At 42.3% G+C, this 19,516-nt stretch overlaps 1 protein-coding gene across 1 annotated transcript in view; it reads right to left on the reverse strand.

The window, feature by feature from the left end:
* Positions 1 to 19,516, reverse strand: part of TBC1D9 (TBC1 domain family member 9) — a 51,558-nt gene that overhangs the window by 5,528 nt on the left and 26,514 nt on the right. The window contains exons 7-17 of the mRNA XM_035111690.2: positions 17,073 to 17,279; positions 10,666 to 10,836; positions 9,439 to 9,589; positions 7,696 to 7,910; positions 6,762 to 6,879; positions 5,915 to 6,200; positions 3,931 to 4,060; positions 3,564 to 3,662; positions 3,396 to 3,464; positions 2,328 to 2,568; positions 813 to 878 (exon numbers count right to left, since the gene is read on the reverse strand). Of these exons, the coding sequence (XP_034967581.2) occupies positions 813 to 878; positions 2,328 to 2,568; positions 3,396 to 3,464; positions 3,564 to 3,662; positions 3,931 to 4,060; positions 5,915 to 6,200; positions 6,762 to 6,879; positions 7,696 to 7,910; positions 9,439 to 9,589; positions 10,666 to 10,836; positions 17,073 to 17,279 (1,753 nt within the window). The remainder of the gene's footprint in view (positions 1 to 812; positions 879 to 2,327; positions 2,569 to 3,395; positions 3,465 to 3,563; positions 3,663 to 3,930; positions 4,061 to 5,914; positions 6,201 to 6,761; positions 6,880 to 7,695; positions 7,911 to 9,438; positions 9,590 to 10,665; positions 10,837 to 17,072; positions 17,280 to 19,516) is intronic.

The following is a 19,516-nucleotide window of genomic DNA, read 5'->3' on the forward strand; positions in this document are numbered from 1 at the left end:
TAATGGATAGGTTTATGAAACAGCATTTCCTATATAGAAATGCTTCTTAAATGTCTGATATAAAAGTCTTGGGCACAGATGTCCTTATATGTGCCAATTTAGATGAACAAAGGCTGAATTATGGTCTTTGTTGAAACATGCAAGTTCTCAGAAGCCCAGTGCTGGGCATCACAAGGCATATACATAAATGTCAGGGCAATTTGTAGATGGGCCCTAGACATTAATCGCACATGTTTTAATAATAATGCAAACAACCAATTATTGCACACCTGTAGCTTCCAGCTCCTGCTGGACTACAACTGCCATAATCCCTAACCATTGGCCATGCTGGCTGGGGCTGATGGGACTGGGGAGTCCAAAATGATCTAGATGGCCGCACAGTCCACAGGCCGCATAGTAACTAACTATTTACTTTTGGTCTATATGCTTATTCCATTCAGCACTGCTGTGCGTATCTTTTTCATGGCAAACAGAGTTATGGCTATGCCTCAGAGCACAGCTACCCATAGCTGCCAAGTTATCCCCTTTTTAAAGGGATTTTCCATTATGCTGAATAGGCTTCCTCGCGAGAAAAGGGAAAACTTGGCAGCTATGCAGCTACCCCTCCCATTTAGTATGCACGAATAGAAATCCCAATACTGGTTGGTGAATGAGTTACAGCAAATGTCCCATCAACAGATGCAATCCTATGCATGTCTACTCAGAAGTAAGGCCCACCGAGTTCCGTGCGTCTTACTCTCATGTTAAGGAGGTCAAGAATGGCACCGCTAGTGGAATCTTTAGGTATCCGGAATGGCCCTCTGCTTACTTACCAGGCAAAACATGCATTTTATACAGTAGTTTCAGCTTCTCTGTAAGATCTCCATGGCATGCTGCACCTAGAAGAAGTCACATTTGCTGTATCAGAATTACTAATTATATTTTAATGTGGCACACACAATCTCCCAGACATTTAGAAATTAGTTATCTATCTTAAATAAGGAATTATACCTTATTCATATGTAACCGCTATAAACATACATAGCAAGTGCAGTGGGGGGGGGGGAAGGATTTACCTGTTTCTTTAGATACTAAAAGGTAAAGGGACCCCTGACCATTAGGTCCAGTCGTGACCGACTCTGGGGTTGCGGTGCTCATCTCGCATTATTGGCCGAGGGAGCCGGCGTATAGCTTCTGGGTCATGTGGCCAGCATGACAAAGCCGCTTCTGGCAAACCAGAGCAGCACATGGAAACGCCGTTTACCTTCCCGCTATAGTGGTCCCTATTTATCTACTTGCACTTTGACATGCTTTCAAACTGCTAGGTTGGCAGGAGCTGGGACCGAGCAACGGGAGCTCACCCCGTCACAGGGATTCGAACCGCCGACCTTCTGATCAGCAAGCCCTAGGCTCAGTGGTTTAGCCCACAGCGCCACCTGGGTCCCCCACTCTTTAGATACTATATATAGAGAAAACAAGGGTTATAATCTAGTAATCCATCTAATGTGGCCACATAGATACAATTTAGACTCCATGTCTGAAGATATAAACTCATGTATTCCAAATTAACTACTGAAGAGGGATCAAACAGTTAAATACTGGACTTTAGCTTTATTTTGGGGATTGTAAACTGTGTGCAAATCCAATGTGCATTTCAATTGCTTAGGAATATATTTGCATATTGCAGTTTCTTTGTTTGAATCTACCATTGCCTTAATCTTAAAAAAATGTTGCCATATTATCTCACAGCATAGTACATGCTGGGGAAAACTTTGACTATATGAGAATTTCACATGCATCAGATAAACTGGACTTTTGTTAGAAAAGACAATATGCCATTAGCAAACTTTACTAGCACACAATGTACCTCTTTAGAAATTCCTAACCAGAAGATATTGAGGCATTAATGTGCTGAACGCAATTCAGATGTTGCTTGGCTTTTGGGATGACAAATTATTTACACCCTTCAAGTGTTCCGATGTGTTTAGATCGTCGCTTATTATGTAATTACTACAAAATAAATATATATCATCCAAATAAAAACTGCAGGTTAACAGCTATAAGCTCTGATATTTCCCTTCTATTACATTCAAAAATATATAATTGAATGGGGGTTTTGGGGAGGGGAAGAGAGAATAGCAACTGCTCCTATTAACCTATTGCTTTAAAATGATTGTCAGTGATATAAACATATCCAGGTTATGAGAACCCATGTTTTATATAGCCTTTTAAAATGCAATTGTCTCATATAAGACCTGCATACCAAGCCAATGATTTCACAGTTAATGCAATTGGGAGAGACAGGCCTCAGGTTTAGTAAAGCAATTAAATACACGCATTCTTCTTACTTAGTCCAGAGACAAATTCCCGAAAGTTGATTAAGGAATCTCCGTTTTCATCCAACAATCTGAACAAGCGTGCCGCCAAAACATCAGAGTGAGTACCACAGGCCCAAGGAAAGAGGAGAGCAAACATGCCCTTGAATTGCTCAAAGTCAATGCGGTACTGTTCTAAATAAGGCAAGCTTGGGTCATGGCGGTCAGTGGCATTGCTGGTGCCTCCCCAGTAGCAGCTAGTGAGATGCTCTGCCTGAAGAAAAGCAAGGCACATGACATTGCCATTATCAGGACAATATTCATTTCTCTTCTGGCAGCAGCATCTGCCATCATGATTTATGCTACTTTTGAACAAATGCAATTGTTGACAAATTCCACCTGACCTAGAGTTGGCACACAGAGTGTTTAACATTACAAGACTATTTCTGCTATAGCAGGACAGAGGTGCCAACTTGAGTAAAATGTTGGGAGGGGACCCAGGTAAGCCCCACCCTGCATAATCGATCACATGACACGGCACACTATTTGAATGGCAATGCCTAATGGGGGGGGGAGTAATGGCCCCCTCAAATATTTTACTGGGGTGGCTGAAGGAATCTTAGCCCCTAAGAGTTGGCGCCTATGTACCAGGATGACTCATTCTCCATAGAGCACAACCGTAACACAGAACCTAAATAAGATTACACGATCTACATTTGTAGTCACAGAATCTTTTCTATTATGAAAAGTTCACAGGTGCTATCATAGCTGTCAATAAACAGGAACAACAATTATTTGTGATTACCAATGTGATCACTGAAAGAGCATCTACATGACAATTATATGGTTGGTTTCACTTCCCAATCTACACTTACTTTAATTAAAATATTCCATCCACATATTTACCATCAAAGGGGAAGTGAAATAGTTGTTTCTGCATTATGATTTGAACTCAAACACAGCTTATAGTTTCAAACTGTTTTGACAATCAACTGAAATTTCACTGAAATCAGTGAGAAAAAAAATATCTGGAAGGGTACACAGGCAACCTACACAATACTACTAAACAATGAATGAACTAGACAGCTATTTCAAATTTACCTTGAAAAGGGCATAGAGTTCCTCCAGCTCATCTATTGTGAAAGAGGTTTCTGTCACTATGGTTCGTACCTTTCAAAATGTGCAAGCAGAAAGAGTTTAGGTGCATGTAAGGCATTAGAAATCAAAACTCAAGAGACAGTTGATTAAAAAAGCACTCAAAGAACCTACCACATTGCGTTTGGTCGTGTCTTCTAGAGTCTGGATCACCTTCATTCTCTGTTTGAATCTCATTTGTTCAATCAAATCTGCCCGTATGCTTCCAAATTTCTAAAGGGAAAAATTATCACTCAGCTTTGCTGTAAACCTAGACAGCCAGATCTGAAACTGGTTAAAGAATAGGAAGCAAAGAGCAGGAATAAATGGGACAGTTCTCAAAATGGAGGGATGGGAGAAGTGGAATCCCTGAAGCATCAATATTGGGACCTGCACTTTTTAATATGCTCATACATGACCTGGAGTTAGAGCAGTGTTGCTTGTTTTGTGTTTCTTTCCTCGCATTTTTACATTTAATCACTGATATTTTATGTCACATCACCTCATAGGAAGTTCTGATGAGCCTGAAGATATCCACCTCAGGATGAGGCCCTACATCATCACTGAGCAGTGAGTGAAGGTGAGGAATTGGTGGCAGAGTGCTGTCCTTATTGGTCACGCTGTCCAAATACCTACAGGTGGGAAAAGAAATCAAATGGAAGCACTATAAGTCACGTCTTTGCGTGTAAAATTAATCCAAGCTTAAAAGCACCGTACATTTCATTTCTCTCCTGAAGTTTATTTAAAACCCTCACACCCACCAAGTTCGGGTTTGTAACAGTGCTTAGTATATGGGTATCTCCAGGCAGGGCTGTAAATGCCCCCTGCCTGAAGCCCTCAAAAGCCTCTGCAAGTCAGGGTAGACAATACTGAGCTACATGGACCAATGGTCTGAGGGTATAAAGGCAGCTTCCAATGTTCCTAAACAACTCAGAATGAACTCAAAATGATCGCAGATTATAGCATCAACTCTGTAAAGGAGACAATTACTAAACAACCTTGTGTTTGTGATGGAGACTGGGAGATAATGGCTCAGCTAAGGCTATTCAACTGCTCCCTTCCAGTCAGCTAAATGAAAATAATAATGTTGGCAGAGCTTGTTGATGGAAGTCAAGCGGTAGGATGTCTGGCTTTTGGATAGTCACAGAAAACCATGTGAAAGAAAACGCTTCCCAGAGAACAGCATAACCTGCGACTAAACTCTGAATAAGACAGACCTGAATTTAAGCACCAGCCTAGTAGCCATAGGCCAGGCATAGGCAAACTCAGCCCTCCAGATGCTTTGGGACTACAACTCCCATGATCCCAAGCTAACAGGACCAGTGGTCAGGGATGATGGGAGTTGTAGTCCCAAAACATCTGAAGGGCCTAGTTTGCCTATGCCTGCCACAGGCTATCAGGAATGCCATGCAGGGTAAATGTTGTGGGCTAGTGGAGGATGGACTGAGTGCGACATCCCTCCTCTCAACCCAGCATGAAAACCAAGTGGGCTGCTAGAGGAGGAAAGTCCCATTTTCGCACCCAGCATGCAAATGCAGCTGCCATTACTTCTCCTGCCAGGAGGTCCAACAGGCTAGTAAAATCTTTTGAGGCTACTAACTTCTATGGGCTTGCTTGGACTGTTGTTCAGTCTGTAGCAAGAGACTGTGCCACATAACTGAGTTGAAATGCATATGCTCTACCTGCATGAGATCCCTGGGTGATTTCTCAGTATGAGCCCTTAGTAACAGAGCTGGGAAAGACTTTGCTTTGGGTGCTGTTGCCAGTCCAGCATTGTCAGTACTATGTGACCCTGAATCATGTTAGTGGCTCCTCTAAGGCAGCTCTTTCTAATGAAATCAAATCATAGTGCCAGAGACGGGGTGGGGGTGGGGTGTAGACTCGAGCAAAGCTGCTCCAGTGCTAGCAAGTGGCTAATTAGGGAGACAGAACATGATGATTCAAAGTTATTCATTTAATGGCTATGCTTTCCCTTTATTATATGGCAATGTGAAGTTACTGATTTAAAGGGGGGAGTGGTATGTTGCAAGAGCATTACGTAGGACAGTCACAACTGCTACATATTTTAAGCTTAGTTTATGTATATGCTGCTTTCCCATAGGGAACTGTGCTGAAAATAGCTCACACCAAACACCTACTTACTGTCAACATATATAACAACTGGAATACATAAAAACAAAATTGTTATAATACAGTATAAATTCAAACAAAGCAAATAATAGTTCAATACATATCTTATAAATTCAAAATTACAATGAAATAGTCTAGACTTAATGCATAACAATTACAGTGCTGGGAAGAAGCTGTGGGTAAATATTTAAATACCCTGGTTAACAATAAAACTGCTAGCACATTTGCAAAAAGCTAAGCAAAAAGATAACCCAAGCAAATTGGGTTGGGGTGGGGTGGGGCTGCGTGTTGAAATTCTTGCATTGCAGGGAGTTGCATTGCAGGGACTAGATGAGATTCCCAAAGGCAAAACTTACCTTCCAAGCACTGTCATCGCTTCCCCGTCATCTTTACAATTCAGCAACTTGTCCACATTTGCATCTAGCACAGCCAGTGCCAACTGGAATATCACCTTTATGCCTTCATAGAAGAAACAGTCCACAACAACTACGGCACTTTCAAAGGGCATTACACTGAGGAAGAGTGTGAGGAACCAGGAAAGGGATATAGTGGAGATGACCCCCAAGTCCTGCATACAGTCATATAATTGTGGAACATAATCTCGAGCTAACTCTTCAAAGACACCTTGATCCACCAGAGCTCCTGCAAGACATAATCAGTATTTGTCATATATGAAATATTGATTCATAGAACGTGCATTTAAAGCTATCTAGAAAAGCAGTGTGGAATCATTTTGCAATTAGCTTACACTGAACTACCGTATATTACAATATCTTGCCATTCAGGATTCATCCTTTCATCATTAATTTAGTGTTAAGTATTGAAAAGAATCTGGTTCATGCAACTGACAAACATTATAAAAATCCAGTACTCTGGGTCCTATTGCTCTAATTGGATCATCATAATAACATAAGGTCTTTATTGATTTTGACTTTTGCAGCCCACCAAAAATCATTTATATATTTTACAGACTAGAAACAAAATACTGTACAGAATGGCTATGTTTGGACGTGATGTGAAGGAAGATATAAAAGGCAGTTCTCCAAAACACAAGGCAGAAGCCCAGCCACTCAAATGTCATTCAGCATCAATGAATTCAAGCATCCCTCCCCCATTGGCAGACCAAACCTCACTTTCCGGCAGCTTAAGAATTAGGTCTGAAATTCCCAGTGATTATGCTCTTACAAGTCTCCTTTGACATACCAACAACTCTCGTGTTGTAGTAATCTGGCAGCATGCGCTCACACAAAGCCACAAGCAGCCAGAATGCTTCCTCTTCCTTTGCATACAAAAGCAGTACCGATGTAACAATATTCATGGCCTAGAAAAAAAAGTACATTCAAAAGTACATATACTAGATGTTAAATGGTCTAGATAACAGAGTCAGTCAACAACAGCCCTAGTTTGGGCCTAGTTTCAGAAAGTAGCAAGTGATTGCGCAAAGTATTTTTCAAAGACGTTGAACCATACAGCCTGGCCAACTTCAACAAGTTGTCACACACTGACTCTCACTCTCTTTCTCCCTAATTTCCCACTCCCTTGGATATGTGCAGAGGCAAACGCCATGCTTTTCAAAGTCTAAGTTATGTGACTAGAAATGGAGTAGTCTACTGTGTTACTACATAACAGCAGTTTTAAACCAGTCACCTCTTCCTTTAATGGCAAACCAGGTAGTGGATGCTGGTGGTTCTGTCGTAGCCAGAAGATGGATGTTTCAGCATGCTAAGGGATCCCTGAGGTTTGCAGAAGTTCTACCCCGCCCCCAAAAATCTTAAAGACAAAATCTTAAACATCCAGATGCACACAAGCCCAAAGACCATCTGAGTATATTCAGCAGTGTCAGTTGGAAATGAAAATCAGAAAAGACCCAAGTGTGGGAGAACTAGGCGAGAAGAGTCGAATGTCATACTTGGCTGGACCTTGAAAGGGAGAATTCCTGTTATAAGGGATCATATATTGCAACATTTTGCTGCAGGTCCCACTTGTCAAATTCCAGGAAGGTTTAAATTATCCAACCTACTCTACTAGATCAAAATTTACCATAAGTGCATGGAAGGTCTGGCCTCTGTGTGCAACAATAAATAGAGGGATGAGTGAATAAATTTGGGTTCTTCAAAATGAAATGAGTTTCAATTACCTGGCAGTATCCTATGTTTGGATTTCTAAATGCATAAGCAGTTAGTACTCTCCTCAGAGCAGCAATACCCATCTCATTCTGGAATGCAGGATGCTCTGGGAGAGAGCGGTGCAAATCCCTCTCAATCTCTTCTGTGGCAAGATTGTATTTCCCCATAGACTTCTCCACCAAGTCTTCATAATAGCCAGCGTGGGTGGCCATTTCATTAATAGCTCCTAACAATGCAAGAGAGCAAAATTGACAAAAGAAAAAGTAGGTTACAGATATAGGCCAGGATCCAAAACAACCGCACAGTGAGTTCTGCATGCCCAAGGGGACATGGATCCCCCCCCCACCCGCAATGCTAACTGGCAAATCATTTTTGAAGCTAAGAAGATTTTCATAAAGTTTGTGATACGGCATAAGGGTTTGCTGTTGTTGTTGTTTTTTTAAAAAAACTCTCTCACTATTCAAATGTGCCTGAAGTGATTCTTTGGATTTCAGCCACTGACTACAATAATCAGGTCCTATTCTTACAAAACCTCCCATGCTAACTGTCATAGACCTTTGGTTTACCACAATGAGTTAACACACCTGCCTCCTCTTCTATGAAAAGGTTTGCAGACTTAGTGGCAAGCCTACTGTGAGAGATCCAAGATATTCTGCATACAACCCCAAATACAGCCATGCTAACAAAAATGTGTGTGTGTGTGTGTGTGTGTGTGTGTGTGTGTGTGTGTGTGCACAACACACACAGAGAGAGAGATAGCGTGAAATGCTCATTCAAATAAGATAGCAGAATGCAGTTTTATGTTCTGTGGTAAGCTACTTATAAATAGGTCATAAGAAATTTGCAATCCCCTTAATAGTTTCTCACGCCTATTATGTAAGCCTACAAAAAGCCTGCTTTGATTTATAAGTCCCACTGCTGGCTCCAAGATTTGGGGGCACATCAGCAAGGCATCCTCAGTTGACCCCAGATTGGCTGCACAAACTGAGAATTCTATCATTCAGTCTTCCTCTCTCTCTCTCTCTCTCTCTCTCTCTCTCTCTCTCTCTCTCTCTCTCTCTCTCTCTCTCTCTCTCTCGGTAGGGCACTGGAAGTGTTTCAAGGGTCTCTGTGCAGGTGCATGGACAAAGCTCTCACTGCTCCTTTTTTCAACCCAGGAGAACAGATTTAACTGGTAAGTTCATTTCTCTGTGTGTTTTCACCCACCTCTAATTTAAAAAAGTACCTGTCAATCCCTAGCAATTTAATGAAGTACAAATTAGTCCACCTGCCTGCTGTTAACTCAGTTCCTTGTGGAGCTTGACACCTATGCCTACATCACAGAGGAGAAGCATGAAGAGCCCTTTTATATGCTTTGCTGTACACTTCTTCTGAAGCAGAATTATTTTGGGCTGCCAGGAAGACACTATTGATTGACCCAAAAGAAAAACAGTTTCCTGCAGTGAATAGCAAGCCAGCTTTCCCACCAAGATGTTGAACTTCCAGATATCTTATTTCGCTTTCACTGGTTGGTAAAAGATACCTCACCAATTTAGGCCACAATCCTAAACACAATTACCAGCAAGTAAACTCCACAGAGAGACTTTATTCTAAGTACTGTAAACACACTTAGGACTTCAATTGTCAATCTCCATTTATCTGCAGCCAACATGTCCACTAGGGCACTGACATAATGAACTCCACAGAAGGAAAAAGATCATATGGGAAACCTTTGACTTACTGTTAATAAAACAATGTTATCTACTGATACCCACCTGACAGGAGTAGCCAGAGTTCCCCTCTCATGCTTTCTGGAATACCTTTCAGCACAAGGTCTCTTGTTTTCTCAGTCCGATACATACAGATGCCTTGGCCATATTCTGCAAAATGAATCTTCCAAGCTTGCTCTTTCAAAAATTCTTTTGCCTTAAAAATAATAGAGAGTACAATATACAGAACTAAAAATGCTGTGTAACACAATCCTGTAATGCAAAAGAAGCCACCCCCCCAAAATGTCATTTAATCCTTAATTTTATTATCAGAAGTGTGTTCAGACTACTCTTTCAGCAAAGCTTTCTCAGTATACTCATTTTAAACATGACATTTTCTCATCTTGATGTCGCCTCCTAAACATTTATGTACGTCCCCATGTACATAGATATTTGCAAAAAAGCTACAAGCAATATTATGACATGATTTCAAAATACACTAAAATGACATGCAGGTGAGGAACATTTTCCACCCAAAGGTCCACATTCCCTTCTGGGAAAACTTCTGCGGGCTGCATACCCATGGTGGGCATGGCTAGTGGCAAGAGTGGGTACAGCAAGGAGTGCAAATTACCTTTGTACAGTAGTAGGTGAGTTTCCTACACAGACCCACATCCATTTCTCAGCCCTTTTTGCTTTCCTGGATGGAGAATGATAAGAGTTCAAGGACACATTTCAGCCAGGCAAAAACACTCATGGAGAATGTTGCTGCAGGGGGTGGGGACCTGTGGGGAGACCCAACGACACGAGAGGCCTGGAGGGCTCCATTTGGTCTCTGGGCCTGAAGCTCCCCACCCCTAGACAACATCAATCTCTCCCTCCACCTTGTTGACAACAGAATCCATAAGGAAAATTAATGAGTCTAAGTCAGTGGGGAGGAACCTCAGGCCCCACGGCCAAATGCAGCCTTTGAGGGATCTCTTTTTGGCAAGCCCCGCTCCATCCCAAACACCACATGAGTGCTTTTGCCTGGGTACATTGTGCCCTTGAGCTGCTATGATGCATTTTGCCTGCCTGAATGGAAGATGGATGATGACTGGTGTGTGTAGGAACCTGTGACACATTGGCATGGCTGGAGTGTAACCTGCTGTGCCAAGGTAAGAGTCACCTTGCTCTGCCCACTCCTGCGTCTGTTCCCACCCACTGCTGGTATGAGGAAGACATAGTTCACATCTGTTAACAATTAATGTAGTAATCTAGATGAGAGTTTTTAAAAAAGGCGGCGTGGCCTACTAATTTAGGGTTGAATTCTTCAGGTGAACGCCTCCGGTACATGGTCATTAGTGCCTGGGTTACAGTTGGGACGCTGTTGCCATTCAGGTTGAACTGCCGCTCTCCGTCTGCTTCGGAACTAAGGCTTCTTTGAGGGCTTGAGGAGAGGATGCTGCTTGTCCTTGAATATACCTGAATGGAGGAGGGGGAAAATCCCCACAATTTTATGAACTGTTCAGGTGCGGGAAGGAAAAGGGCAAGGATCAGTTTGTTTCCATGGCACTAGAATAGTGGTACCCACCGAGTGGCGAATTGCAGACACACACAAGGGCTTACTGAGTTTTTAAATAGCTACATGTCAGGAAGCAGTTTGGCCTGCGCCTCTTCTCCTGTCACACTGCCTACCCTTCTCCGCTGCCAGCCTTTGTGCTGAGCTCGAGTAATTGGAACTACAGAGGGTGGGAAAGGAAAGGGCAGCCAGACTGCAGCACTGCAGCAGAGAATCCACTTTGGCCGAAAGCATTCTGCCATGAAGCCTCAAAGGCATGACCCACCCCCACCCACGGCACTCGAGTCAGAAGCCTGAACCCCTTCAGATTAGAAGCCTGCACCATGGTTGTTTGCAATGCTGGATTCCTGTGAAAATCATAAAGAAACTGCAGTGGATTTCAGGACTGACATTCGGACAACAGAAACAAACGCCAAGGAACACAAATGCATCCAACCAGTAAGCATTCAATCCTTCCATAAAATATTTTTTAAACGTTTCCTATAGTATCCCACACCCCAATGCCGCACCACATTATTTGAATGGAAGTGGAAGGTTTTCAATGAGCAACATAATATGTTTATGAACTTCCACTGGCAAGGTTATTAAAAATATGTACCTAGGAGCAATCTAAGAGCTGATTTAGAAGAGCAATAAAATTATGCTAGTTCTGAAGGATATTGTGGTCCACAAAGTCAGAGCAGCTGTTTGCCATAGCTGCCAAGTTTTCCCTTTTCTCACGAGGAAGCCTATTCAGCATAATGGAAAATCCCTTTAAAAAAGGGATAACTTGGCAGCTATGCTGTTTGCCAGAAGACATTTGCACCTTCAGGGTCTATATTATTATTATTATTATTATTATTATTATTATTATTATTATTATTATTATTATTATTAAGGAGCTTTGTATAATTAACAGCTCCCAGAAACTTAATTGGTAAAAAGCACTGGGCAAACTTAATGTGCAACAGCTCTCTTATCAGAGATGCTCAACTTGTTGGGGAAAGCAATATTGCAGTTGGCATCTTGTGGCCCTCCTGTAATCATATCCTCCTGTTAGCAGTCTCTGGCAATTCAGTGGATGTACCGCCATGCATGCCTGTCAGATTTTGTCCCTGGGATAGTAGCCGTATTCATATGCTACACTAATCTGTGGTTTAGCTCTATGTGGATGAGCGAGAATAAGTCTGAGTGAACCTGGGACCCTGGTTTTAAAAAAATGAAACAAAAATCAAAGGCAACAAACCTCTAGTTAGTTTAATTGGCCAGCTTAATAACCCATGGTTTGAAGTTTGCTTGTAACAAAGCCTATGAAGGTTCGTTTTAAACCAGGATCCCTTGGAAGGGGAGCATGCTGGGTCTCATTCAGGTAGTGGTAAACAATGGTTCTGTTCTAATACGTAGCAACTGTGGACAGTGTGAAAGTGATCACCTTAATAAAATAAAAGATGGAAGTCAAAGTGCAACCAGATTTGTCTGGGAGGTAATAAAGGGGAAGCAGAAACTGGAGAAAGGATCTCCAAGCAAGAATGGTGAAAAGCTTTTCAACACTGCCGTTTTAAGTTAAATTGATTTTAATGACTTTTTAAAAAAGTGTTTTTAAACAGACAGAGAAGTCTCTAGCTTTTCAATGCCCTTATGTGTCCCCTCTGATTTCCCAGTTCCAGGAGGAAGCTTACTGTGCATGAAGTCTACTGCCATCCATGCCTGGAGGATTGTGTTTAATGTGGGGAAAACAACAAACCGTCTGGTGGTATCTTAGTGACTAGCTCATTTATTATAGCATAAACCAAACAAAGGAACTTCAATGGGAAATTTCAGGGTAAAAGCTGCTGAATTAGCACTTTCAAGACATTCAGTCTATCACCTGTGGCTTGAATTGAAATAACAGGCTCTTTAAAAAAATTTTTTGAATGTTTAATGGTTCTTGCTCATAATTGTATTGTTTCTTTTTATATTATTATTAAGGGTTTTCTTGGTATACAAAGATATGTGCAATGTCTCTCATGGCATTTTTACAAATCAGTTTCATTTGCTGAGACATTGGTGAGGGGGGGAGAGGGGAAGAAAAGTAGATGGGGGAGGGTGGGGTGGGGTGACAATGTTTCTATTTTGCTTGATAAGTGTGTGGGGTTTCTGTCAGCGTAGCTTGTGTAGGTCCTCTGTTGTTCACTTGTTGATGGTGAGAGATGTTGGGGTTGGCCTAGGATATGATTGTTCCTTTGTGGTTGGTTCTAATCCCACTACAGGTATTGAATTGATTTATCAATGCCAGGATGCTTCTGTTATCTACAGCGCTTCATGAATATCTAAGTAATTATTTTGCATGCATTTGAGCATTAACACAAATTATCACTGTCTTAGTTGCTTTTCCCTGTCTACCAAAGTTTGTAGGAAAAGCCTTTACCATGTATCATGGTAAGTTCCCAAAGGGGTAGTCTAAGGCAGTGGTCCTCAACCTTGGGCCTCCAGATGTTTTGAGACTACAATACCCATCATCCCTGACCACTGGTCCTACTAGCTAGGGATCATGGGAGTTGTAGGCCAAAAACATCTGGAAGCCCAAGGTTGAGGACCACTGGTCTAAGGCAGTGTTTCTCAACAAGTGTGCCTCCAGATGTTTTGGGACTACAACTCCCATCATCCCTAGCTAGCAAGACCAGTGGTCAGGAATGATGGGAGTTGTAGTCCCAAAACATCTGGAGGCACACTGGTTGAGAAACACTGGTCTAAGGTACCACAAAATCCTGCTGGTAAGTTCCCAAAGGGGTAGTCTTTAAGGTACCACAAAATCCTGCTGTTTTGGCTGCAACAACCTAACATGGTTACCCCTTTGGGAACTTGGCTTGGTGTATCACAAGTTGTTTGGACCCACAGCTGAAAGAAGCCCCATGACCATACTGAGCCGAAAAGCAGGAACTGAGGGACCATTGACAGCCTACTGACCTTTCCAAGACTGCAAAAGAATTTATACTTCCAGCTGTTATTAAATCAGTCATGCTCAAAAATAGCACATGTCAGAAAACAAATACAGTTAACTAAATCATCTGATTCAAAGAGGTGAACTTTTAAATGGCTTGTTGCCACAATTTTTTTAATAAAAAAAATCTGACCGTAATTTTATGATTTGACAAGCTAGACACTGTCTTAAAATATTCAGTCTTGGTAATTTCTCCAAGCTCATTAGAATCCATTTGTAATATAAACAAATTACTTTTATAATTAATTACTGCAATTTTATGTGCACTCCATCATGCTACTTTCTGCCTTGTATTTCATTTCCAAGTTGGCATACATTCAGCAGTCAATAGCTGGCATTTTGCTGACACCAGCATTAGGCAACTTTCCAGACAAGAGGATATCTTCTGAATATGGGTAAATATTTCCTCTCCCCTTCCCAACATTTAACCTTAAAAGCATATAACCTCTTTTAATAGAGGATACTTGGTTTTTTTGAAACCAAGGTTCTGGGATGCGGAATTAACAGTTGCTGATGAGATTACTCAGTCTTCATGAGCCAGACTGTGTCTTTGTCTAATTCAAATATACACATGGACGTGGTTTACGATGCAACACCAAACTACAGGTTGTAGTTATGCACCCAAATATTTGGCTCGTGTGTTTATGGGTTCCCACACACCCAAGCAAACTTATAATTGAGGGAACCAAAGTACAGTATGCAAAGCACTAATGGTCAGTATGGTGAAACAGAGCCATAGAGCCACCCTCCCAACACTGGCCTTGCTACAGCTTACCTAGGCAGGGCAAGGTAAGGTTGGGGCTGTTCAGATGCAGCACAAGGAGTGCTAAATTAGTTGCACTGTTGCACCTGCACAAACCTGAGCAGGCCATCATCCTGCCCCTAGCCCTATCCAGGTAAGCAACAGTGCCACCACTCCCACCACCACTGCTATGAACTTGAAGCTCCATGATTTGGCCAAATTGGGCCAATGTCATCAGCTAAGCAGTCTCCCCCCCCCTTTTTAAGGGGGGATTAAGACATGCTAAAACATGCTGTCCCCATATTGATAACATAGCCCTTAAGCACTATATGAGAAGTGCAGAAACAAATATTCAACCCCGGTTGATTTGAGCTCAATCCTGATATCTGTTTCAGATTTCAAGAAAATGTGAAACAACAGTATAGTGCCTCTAATTATGGAAAAAGATTTTTTTTCCATTACTTGAATGTAGCCACAGCTCCTCTCCAAACCCTCTTGTATTAGGGAACAGAGGTTCTGAGTCAAAGCATAACTTTAGGAGCCCTGACACCACTCATTTGTGTGAGTGCCTGGAGGCGGTTGGAGGATGGATGGCAGCTAACAGATTGAGGTTGAATCCTGACAAGACAGAATTACTGTTTGTGTGTTTGTGGGGGACAGGAGGCGGGCAGGTGTGGAGGATTCCCTGGTCCTGAATGGGGTAACTGTGCCCCTGAGTCATTTTGGACTCACAGCTGTCCATGGAGGCGCAGGTCAATTCTGTATCCAGGACAGCTGTCTATCAGCTACATCTGGTATGCAGGCTGAGACCCTACCTGCCTGCAGACTGTCTCACCAGAGTGGTGCATGCTCTAGTTATCTCCCGCTTGGACTACTGCAATGCACTCTATGAAGGTGTCGCGCTTGCACTACTGCAATGCGCTCTATGTCCGGGTCACCTTTGAAGGTGACCCGGAAACTACAACTAATCCAGAATGCGGCAGCTAGACTGGTGACTGGGAGCGGGCACCGAGACCACATAACACTGATCTTGAAAGATCTAGATTGGCTCCTAGTACGTTTCCGAGCACAATTCAAAGTGTTGGTGCTGACCTTTAAAGCCCTAAATGGCCTCAGTCCAGTATACCTGAAGGAGCATCTCCACCCCCATCGTTCTGCCTGGACACTGAGGTCCAGTACCTAGGGCCTTCTGGCGGTTCCCTCATTGCGTGAAGCCAAGTTGCAGGGAACCAGGCAGAGGGCCTTCTCGGTAGTGGCGCCCGCCCTGTGGAACGCCCTCCCACCAGATGTCAAAGAGAAAAACAGTTACCAGATTTTTAGAAGGCATCTAAAGGCAGCCCTGTTTAGGGAGGCTTTTAATGTTTAATTGATTATTTTATTTTATTTTTCTGTTGGAAGCTGTCCAGAGTGGCTGGGGAAACCTAGCCAGATGGGCGGGGTATAAATAATAAATAAATAAATAATAAGTTTTGTGGTATGCAAAAGGCTTTTGATGCAGTGAACTGGCACCTCTGATACATGCAAGTCACAGGGCAACTGTGTGGCAAGTAGATGGTGTAAAGACTTTTTTTCTGTGTAGATCAGGCATAGGCAACCTTGTCTCTCCAGATGTTTTGGAACTACAACTCCCATGATCCCTGACCACTGGCCCTGTTAGCTAGGGATCATGGGAGTTGTAGTTCCAAAACATCTGGTGGATGCAGCTATCAGAGGTGCCATTATGCCATCAGAGGGCATTTATTATGTCCAAGCAGATTTCTTTCCCCACAAAAGCTTGATCATACATGCTCTTAAAAGCTAACATAAGATTTTCTGGGGAAAACATGATACAAAATTTTACACCCTACACCAGGGGTCCTCAAACTAAGGCCCGGGGGCCGGATACGGCCCAATCACCTTCTAAATCCGGCCCGCGGACGTTCTGGGAATCAGCATGTTTTTACATGAGCAGAATGTGTCCTTTGATTTAAATGCATCTCTGGGTTATTTGTGGGGCATAGGAATTTGTTCATATATTTTTTCAAAATATAGTCCGGCCCCCCACAAGGTCTGAGGGACAGTGGACCGGCCCCCTGCTGAAAAAGTTTGCTGACCCCTGCCCTACACTATCAGAATGCAGGAGCAGCCTTCTGCCCAATGTACAATTTTTACATCTCCAGGAAAAGACTGATATGAAAGCATTTCCAAACAGTCAATGGTCGATGTGCATTCTTATATGGAAGACGGGCATGAGAGGGTTTAACCATATGCCTACCTAAATGTTTGGCTCAGCAATTCATTAAGAACAAGGAAGATAAAAACAGCCTCATGTCAATGGAGTTTTGCAAATATGAATCTTTACACTGAATTTATTACTTGGGAGCAGCTACTTGAAATTATATAATTTTACTAATCTGAAAATAACTGAATACTTTCTGAAATTGGCGTCATCTACTCACCTCATCATCTGAGCTGTTGTAACTGCCAGAAATCTCTTTTTCAGAGTATATTTTGGAAGTAGTTTGTTGGAGAAAATCAGAAATTCTCTGAACCAGAAAGTCTCTGTCTTTTAAATTGGCAAAGAGAAATGTCATTCGATTTTTGGTGCTAATAGACAATGGGCTAGGTAATACACTAGAGCTGTCAGCCTTTTCTACAATAGTCACCTAAGGGAGAGGAGGGCAAAAGAAAATACATACAATTGGTCATATTCCAACAACATTTGGCAATGGCACAATCTTAAATACAAGTGGATTTGCTAATCATTTTCTAAGACACCCTCACAGCAGTGAAGCTGAATATCTTATGGCTTTCCATGTACCCATTCCTGCACTTTTCTGGAGCTGCACAAGGATCACAGTCTTATGATGCAACATTAAATAATCTATGAGATCTATCAGTCTGAGCAGGTCTACCAGAGGCACCTAAGGGTGAGGGCTTAAGGGAAGAGGTACAATTTTCTTCCAGGAACTCTGAGAGCTATAACATTTTGTTATTCAGCAAAGGAGTGAGCAAATATCCCTCGAAAGGAGCACTACTGCGATTTAGCAATTCAGCCCTTGCAACAATAATGTTTCAGACATTTAGGAAATCTGCATTTCAGATGAAAACTGGCCAGAGCAAAAGCAACCTTTAGCCTATACCGCCCTATACCCGCTAAGTTATTTACCGGCCTATACCGCTAAAACGGTATCCTTGGAAAAGACCCTGATGTTGGGAAAGATGGAGGGCACTAGGAGAAGGGGACGACAGAGGACAAGATGGTTGGACAGTGTTCTCGAAGCTACGAACATGAGTTTGACCAAACTGCGGGAGGCAGTGGAAGACAGGAGTGCCTGGCGTGCTCTGGTCCATGGGGTCACGAAGGGTCGGACACGACTGAACGACTAAACAACAACAACCGCTAAAACCTCTAATTAAACAATGCAACAAGTTTCACATTGACCTGCTATCCTGTCTGTTCCTGCCCACCAATAATCCACCTGACTAATCTTCCACAGCTCTCTCTCTCTAACTGACACCTCCACCTCCCTTCCACAATTCCCCAACTCCAACTCCAACTGAACTAACTGCCACTACCATAATGGCACCTGCCCCTGAGGGTTCAAAGGTTCCAAAACTTAACCCCTTACTTGCTCAACCTTCTTCCTAAATAGGCACGCCACACAAGGTGGTAGCGGAAATCTAAGAGTACGGTAGTACGGAGACAGGTTGTCTCATTTAGTGACACTCTCTTGCCCCAAACTGTGCTAATGCCAGGAATATAGGAAACTGCCTAATACCAGGTCAGATAATTTCTCTCTCTAAACCAGGCATCCCCAAACTTTGGCCCTGCAGATGTTTTGGCCTACAACTCCCATAATCCCTAGCTAACAGGACCAGTGGTCGGGGAAGATAGGAATTGTAGTCCAAAACATCTGCAGGGCCAAAGTTTGGGGATGCCTGGTTTAGAGAGAGAAATTATTATTCTGAATGATTCTCCCCGGTCTCTCATTATCATCTGCTGCTTGAACACTTTTAACTAGAGATGAGAGGGACTGAACCAAGTACCTTCTGTGTGTGAAATATGGTTCTATTTCTGATATATGGGTCCTGCTCCTAAGTCTTAACTTTGGCTCATATACAATTAACTGTGTAACTCTCTACCCCCCCCCCATGTGTGTGTGTTTGTAGTTCCGAGGTTCTTGTTTCAGGAACAGTGCATTAGTTAGAAATGAAAACAATATGCTCAAAGACCCTTCTAAAGACCATGACAAAAAGTTTTAAAAATCTTTAAACCACTGCTTCCAGATAGCTTATCAGAAGCAATAAAAATTGCATTAGGCACTTCAGGATAATAGGACTTTCAATGTACAGAGGTTTTAGTTTCAGTTTGCAGGGTTTTTTATTTTAATGATCTATGGTCAAGCATTATTATAGCCTTTTAATGTTTCATTAGCAGAAAGGGTAATTTGTTGCCATCCTCCCTTTCATTTAACATATTCTATTAAATTGTATTGAAATATCAGCAGCTATGTCTCAGTTACTTAAATGATATTGTCTTAATACTTCTCCCAACCAGGTCCTTACTTCCTTTATATAAGCTATAGATCTGTTCATAATGCAAGAGAGCCACATTAACAATGCATATTTCCAATTAAAAGGGAAAGTGTTTTAATAGTCCTTCCTAAGAACATGAAAGTAGCCCTTGATTAGGCCAATGGCCCATCTAGTCCAGCATCCTGTTCTCACAGTGGCCAGCCAGATGTCTATGGGAAGTTCACAAACAGGACCTGAACACAACAACACTCTCCCCACTTGCAATTCCCAGCAAACTTCCCAACAGGTCCTTTTTATGTATGACTTATACTACTACTACTACGGTACTACTAATAATATTAACAGGACCAGAAATGCAGGGATC

Source organism: Zootoca vivipara, chromosome 9 (genome assembly GCF_963506605.1).
Source record: "Zootoca vivipara chromosome 9, rZooViv1.1, whole genome shotgun sequence".
NCBI classification, from domain to species: domain Eukaryota; kingdom Metazoa; phylum Chordata; class Lepidosauria; order Squamata; family Lacertidae; genus Zootoca; species Zootoca vivipara.